The sequence below is a fragment of the Octodon degus genome, unplaced genomic scaffold (assembly GCF_000260255.1).
Source record: "Octodon degus isolate 3935 unplaced genomic scaffold, OctDeg1.0 scaffold00021, whole genome shotgun sequence".
Taxonomy (NCBI): Eukaryota; Metazoa; Chordata; class Mammalia; order Rodentia; family Octodontidae; genus Octodon; species Octodon degus.
This window is the reverse complement of record NW_004524597.1, coordinates 8,914,572-8,920,491: the sequence shown is the minus strand read 5'-3', so window position 1 is coordinate 8,920,491 and position 5,920 is coordinate 8,914,572. Positions and strand designations below refer to the sequence as shown.

At 46.9% G+C, this 5,920-nt stretch overlaps 1 protein-coding gene across 14 annotated transcripts in view; it reads right to left on the bottom strand.

Annotated features, from left to right (window-relative positions):
* The window catches only part of Srrm2 (serine/arginine repetitive matrix 2), a 20,294-nt gene extending 14,620 nt beyond the window's left edge, over window positions 1-5,674 (bottom strand). For 12 of the 14 annotated variants that reach the window (XM_023711371.1, XM_023711374.1, XM_023711375.1 and 9 more), the window contains exons 1-4: window positions 5,463-5,674; window positions 1,331-1,603; window positions 381-488; window positions 37-198 (exon numbers count right to left, since the gene is read on the bottom strand). In XM_023711371.1, the coding sequence (XP_023567139.1) occupies window positions 37-198; window positions 381-488; window positions 1,331-1,572 (512 nt within the window). In that variant the 5' untranslated portion in view covers window positions 1,573-1,603; window positions 5,463-5,674. Of the gene's footprint in view, window positions 1-36; window positions 199-380; window positions 489-1,330; window positions 1,604-4,768; window positions 4,788-5,462 lie in introns of those variants that run through there. The other 2 variants (XM_023711372.1, XM_023711382.1) reach the window with 2 other exon arrangements.
* Between the last annotated feature and the right edge of the window lie 246 nt (window positions 5,675-5,920).

Below are 5,920 nucleotides of genomic sequence, written 5' to 3'. Positions count from 1 at the left end.
ACTTAAAACCAAAGCTAATACTTGTTTCTTCAATACCTGTAAGTTTTGGGAGGCTCAGGAGCAGGTTTGGCTTCTCGAGCACGTCTCTGAGGATCAAAGGAGCTGCCATCCACATAGGAATCACTGATGCCAAAAGCAGCACGAAGTCGCTCATTCTTTTTCTCATTTAATTCTGCCAACTGATGGGTCTCAGTTACCCTAAAGGAACAAGAGCCAAAATTCTGAAAAGATGTAAGAAGCTAAAGACAGAGCCACATTCACATGAAGCCAAATAGCCATGGATAAGGAAGGCAAAAGCAAGGGGGAACTCCCAAGTGAGTAAGATAGCACCAACAGCAGTATAGAGTCCAGAGGGAGCCAAGGGAGAGCTCAACACTCACGCTGGCCTCTGCCCTGGAGTCTCCTCCTTGGCCCCAGGGTTCACATCCTTCTCCAGCAACATGAGTCGAAAGGTCGCCACTTTCTCCTGAATTTGCTGTTCCTCGTACCTGAAGGACAAATCCCTTTGGGGTTAGAACTTGACAGAGCACATTCCCCAGTCCCAAGTTTATAGTTTCCTCTTTCCAACACAGTTCCTTCCTTCTCCATGCACACACAGAATTTCTTCACTCACTGTCACTCAAAAGTCCCATCCTTCTGATCTTATCATTTTTCTTCCCTCCATTCACTATATCCTCTAGAACAGTGGATTTTAAACATGCTACAATTCAGGGGCCAAGAAAGTAAAGTCAGCTGGCAAAGTTCCCAGTGCTCCTCCCCAACTCTGGTAAGAACAGATCTTTTAGTTCCTGAGACGCCAAAGATGTATTATATAAAAGGATCACTGCTAAAGTTTGAAAACCACTGCTCTAAAAGGTTTTTTTCCTCAGTGTGCTCCTTTACCAAACTTTCACTTCCTACCCACCCCATGATTACTTCAGCATTTTTCCAATCTCTATTTTTCTACAAAACTCATATTTTTCTGCTTCTGCTATTTTCCAAGCCTCAATCCTTAAATCCATTTACTTCTTTCCTATGAATAACACCACCTATCAGCTTACCTAATTCATTTCCTGCCTGATCCGATTTTCTGACACCCCAATTTTTCTCTTTAAAGGCCCTCTTTCCCCCACATGGATCCATCTAAGTAATACAGACTCCCTTAGACTTGCATGTATGTTCCAGGTAGTTTATCTCCTACTTTGCACTGCCTTCAATTCTCTAAGTCATTTACCTCCTTCCCTGGAACACCTTTCCAGACCTCTTCCAACAGCTCTTAACTCTTTACATCCCATCTAATACCCAGCTCTGCACTCATTCAGTGCTTGGCTCTCCCAAACCCTCCCCTCACCCCTGCTCTTCCATCATCTCCTCCAGCTCGAGGCATCGCAGCTCCACGCGCCGCTTGCGCTCGTGGTCCAGGATGTCAGGATTAGGCCGCTTCACCAGGGCAGCCTCCAGGCGCCGCAGTTCCTCCTCTCCCTTGTAGTCAGGCCGCTCACCACGGCGGCCCCTCACCAGGGACAGGTTGCGCTGGACGTAGCCGTTGGTGCCGCTGCCCCGGGGCGTCGGCAGCCCGATCCCGTTGTACATGGCCCTGTGCCCAGGGGGGGCACCACCACTCCTGGGGGGAGCGGGGAGACACGGGTCAGGCCCCTGGCTCCAAACTAACCACTTACCACCTCCCATGTCCCTGCTCTCCTTTCATGCCTAGTTCAACAGTTATTCTTATGCTATACCTTTATTAGCTGCATTCTTATTTTATTTCCTAATAAACCCCCTCCTTCATCCCTGCTTTCCAGCAAATCATATCACAGTTCTTAAGTCTTCTCTCCCAGTACTCACACAGAATTCTGAACCATTTCTCCTTATGTTTATACTTCCTTCTTGCTCCATCCCAGGAAAACAACTTGCCTTTTTTTCTCTCAAATCTCTCCACACTAGCCCTTCAGTTTCACTGGTATCAATATACATAAGTGACATCATCACCAATTTTTCTAATGTTTAACTCCTCCAAACACGATACACAACAAATACTAGACATAGAACTGTAACAAGTAACAGTTAAGGGTCTACAGTACGCATCCAAAGATTCTTCCCAGAATCCATCCAAGAATTTCAGACTACCCAGTAAATACACAAGAAGGGCCTAAACAGTCCCCAAGTACAGAAATGGTTAGACTGGCTGTTTAACATAAATCGTGTCCTTAGCAATCTCACACTAACATGTACAACAAATACAGGCTAACATGCAAATGGAGCAGTAGATATGTAATTTTATACTTCATCTCCCAGGAATGGAATCATTTCTTTGATTCCAAATATTTATAGTTCCTATTTACTCTGGTATTTCTTCAATTTGCTTCCCAATAGGATTTACCACAAGACTTGTAGCTCCTCCAAGTCTTAGGGGCTCTTGTTAAAGAATTATCTGCCTTTAATTCAATCTTAAACATCAAATCAGCCTCCTCTGTCCTGCATAGCACCTTATTTTTCTCTACATCTTACCCAAAGCTTATGTATATAAAATCTTAATAAATCTCTATGCCTCATTTTCATTAACCCTACAAATCTGTTGCATACTTCCTAGTTTTTCTGTCCTAATCCAATTTTATCATTCACATGTTAAACTTCTGCCAAATCTACTTTCCCAATTTATCCCACCACCACGACCACCTCCAAGCATGTTTAGATTTATTGGCTGTCTGCTACACATGCTCTATTTCTTTTTTTTCCAATGCACCCTCTCCAAAGCTTCAGAAAGCACAATTGTGAGAAAAACCACCTCAATAAAAAACCGACAGAGCCGGGGAGATGGCTCAGTGGAAAGCACTTCCCTAACAAGTGCAAGGGTCTGAGTTCAATCCCCGATTCCGGAAAGAAAAAAAAAAAAAACTGACAGATAAAACAGAATTAGTAGAATCAAAAGAAATGGGATTGAATCAAATATTGCATTTAGAAAATCTGAGGGGCCCAGGAGACGGCTCAGTAGAATGCGCTTGCTTAGCAAGCGCAAGGACCTGAGTTCAATCCCGTTCTGCCAAAAAAAAAAAAAAAAAAGAAGAAAATCTGAGAATAAAGCATTATACAACTACCTCGCAAACACATTAAAATATGAAGAAATTTTTAAAAGTATGGGAAGATGCTGACTAAAGAACATTCGCGGGGGCTGGAGAGATGGCTCAGTGGTCTAAAGTACCTACTTGGAACAAGCTTGGCAAAGCACAGGGACCGCGGTTCGATCCTCCAGCACCACATGCCAGCCAGCCGCGCCCCCTGGTGGGCTGAGCTGCCCCCCCACACACACACAATAAATGTTTAAAAAAAAAAAAACCATTCGCCCCACCCAAATCGAAGGACAGGTAGGTCTCCACCCAATCTCATTTAAGACTAAAACAGAGGGGCTGGGGAGATGGCTCAGTGAAATAACTGCTTCTCTGGCAAGTGTAAGGGCCTGAGTTCAATCCCTGGTTCTGCAAATAAATAAATAAATAGCAACAAAAAATTGACTTAAAAAAAAACTAAACACAAAATTACAAGCAACATAAAAGATAACTATACCATAGGGTAAAGGAGATAAAACTAAGTCCAGAGAATGGCAAGCAGGAAATTCAGGAAGAAATAAAAAACTACAACTTTAGAAATTAGGTTATCTCTCAAGGCTCATTTTTCTCACCTTAATTTTTTAAAATCAATCCTTCACTTTAAACCCAGGTTCACAGCCTCCTTAATTTCTGCCTCCCTTGCAAAACGCTTCTGATCTGAAAATTTTTTTTTTTTTTTTGGCGGAACGGAGATTTAACTCGGGTCCTTGCACTTGCCAGGGAAGCGCTTATTCCACTGAGCCATCTCCCTAACCCTTGATCTGAAACTAAAACTTCAGTCTAATCATTCACCCACACTTCCATACCTCACACAAAAGTCCTCCCAATCCTCCCACTCCCTAAAGAGAAGCCTGTAAGCAAAGAATAGCAATTCACAATGTTTTGGGTAATTTTAAGGAAAAAACCAAAAAACGGAAAAGGAAAAAAAAAAAAAGGGAGATACAAAGACCACAGCACCCACAGCAGTGCTCCACGCATTAAAAGGAGAAAATATTAATAACGTAAAATTTCAAGGCCAGACTGCTCTTCAGAAACGAGTCCACCGAGGGGGTATGCAAAAATCACTCAAGGTAAGAGCAGAAAGTAAAAGCTGCAAAGCAGGCAAGAATTTTTCCTGTTGAGTCAGGCCTGGTGGCGCACGCCTGTAATCCCACGACTCAGCAGGCTGCAGCAAGAGGATAACCTCGAGTTCAAGTCCAGTCTGGACTACAGTGTGAGTCCAGGCCAACCTGAAATACAGCAAGATCCTGCCTCGAAAAAAAAAAAGAAAAATCCTTTTTGGAAAATTGCCAGAATGCCAAACTAGTAACGAAGTACAAAAGTACCTTAAAATCTATTAAGATATTCAAGAAAAATTACATCAAAAGGGTAGAAGGGTGCCCAGAAAATGGACCTAACGTTATGTACAGCTAGCTCCACACTGAGACACTGTAGTATCTGAGCACTGGATGGAACTCAAAAGGTAAAACATTACAGGAAGAGATCTAAGCCAAAGTCCTGAGAAGGAAATGAAATACTTTCGATTCACGGCAGAGAACAGTAAATGGAAACTGAGGCTCAAAAGTTTCATGCCAGGTAATACCTCAAACAAGACACCAAAACACCGAATTTCCTTCCCAAAAAGCTCCAAAAGCCTCCCCAGCTTATAACACTTTTGTATCAAACAAAAGCAGCACATGGACTACCTTAGGCCAAATAATGGGCTTCGGGGTTTTTTCTTGATTTTCAAAATTTGTAGCTTTCCCCCTCCCTTAATAATTTCATGGCCGACACGAGTCCAAACTGCTGAAATCCAAACCACCTACTGCAAGGTCCTCCCTGTGCTGAACGGCCGCAGAGGACTATTTTCGGCCTGGAAGAATTGGAAAGGGGCGTTCTAGGAGATTGGGGGCCGGTCCACAGACCTCCCCCATTCCAAATCCACCCTCGCCCCCGGCGTCAGGAAAATAAAGAGGCCCAGAACGGAGAACAGACACAGGCCAGAGAAATGGATCCCTAAGCAGTTTCCTCTCCCCTCCGCTACCACCCACCTCGGCTACTTAAAAGCCGAAAAGGGCAGCTGCGAGAGCAAACAGCGCCTCGGCGTGGGGGAGGCAAGGAGGCGAGTCTAGCGCGCTCCCTTCCGTCGAGGGCGCGCGCAAACCTGAGAGCAGGCGGCGGCAAGCGCCGTTGCTATGGGGGAGGGGCGGGAGGACCGAAGGCCCGCACCAGAAACGCGGGAAGGGGGAGGGGAGGCAGGCAAGGGAAGATCTCTGCGCAGACGGAAAGCGGCGAGGTCGCGCGCTTGCGCGGGGAGGGCTGGGCCTCTCCGCGCGCTTTGGCTCCGCGCCGGGGCCGCCACCCCTCCCCCACCCACCTCGCGCGCTCCCCCACCCTCACCCGCCGCCGCCTCCTCCGCCTGCCGCCTTCGAGGAGAGGTCCTGCCGCCGTTCAACCACCCAAATCCTTCGAGGCCTGAAGTCACTGCCTCGCCTCGCCGGTCTGCCAGCCTCAGCCGACACCGACGCCTCCTCGCTTCCTCAGGGGCCGCAGCAGGCTCCGACTGCGCCACTCGCACCCCGCTTGGGCCGCGCTGCACGTCAGCACGACTAAGTGCGTCAGCACGCAGTTACGCGCACCGCAAGTGTCGCCGGGAGTCGTAGTACGCCTCGACTTTGTGCGCAGGCGCTAAAGCCACACCTGGAAGTCTAGTTTGTTAAGGAGTGTGGGCTAGGTTGCCGAGAAACTACGAGTCCCGTCAGCCATTGCGGAGAAGGGTGGGGGAGTGGGACCAAGCCGAAACGTCTGCGGAGTCCTTCAACTGGGGGAGGGGCTCAAGCGCCACATCCCCCGGTACC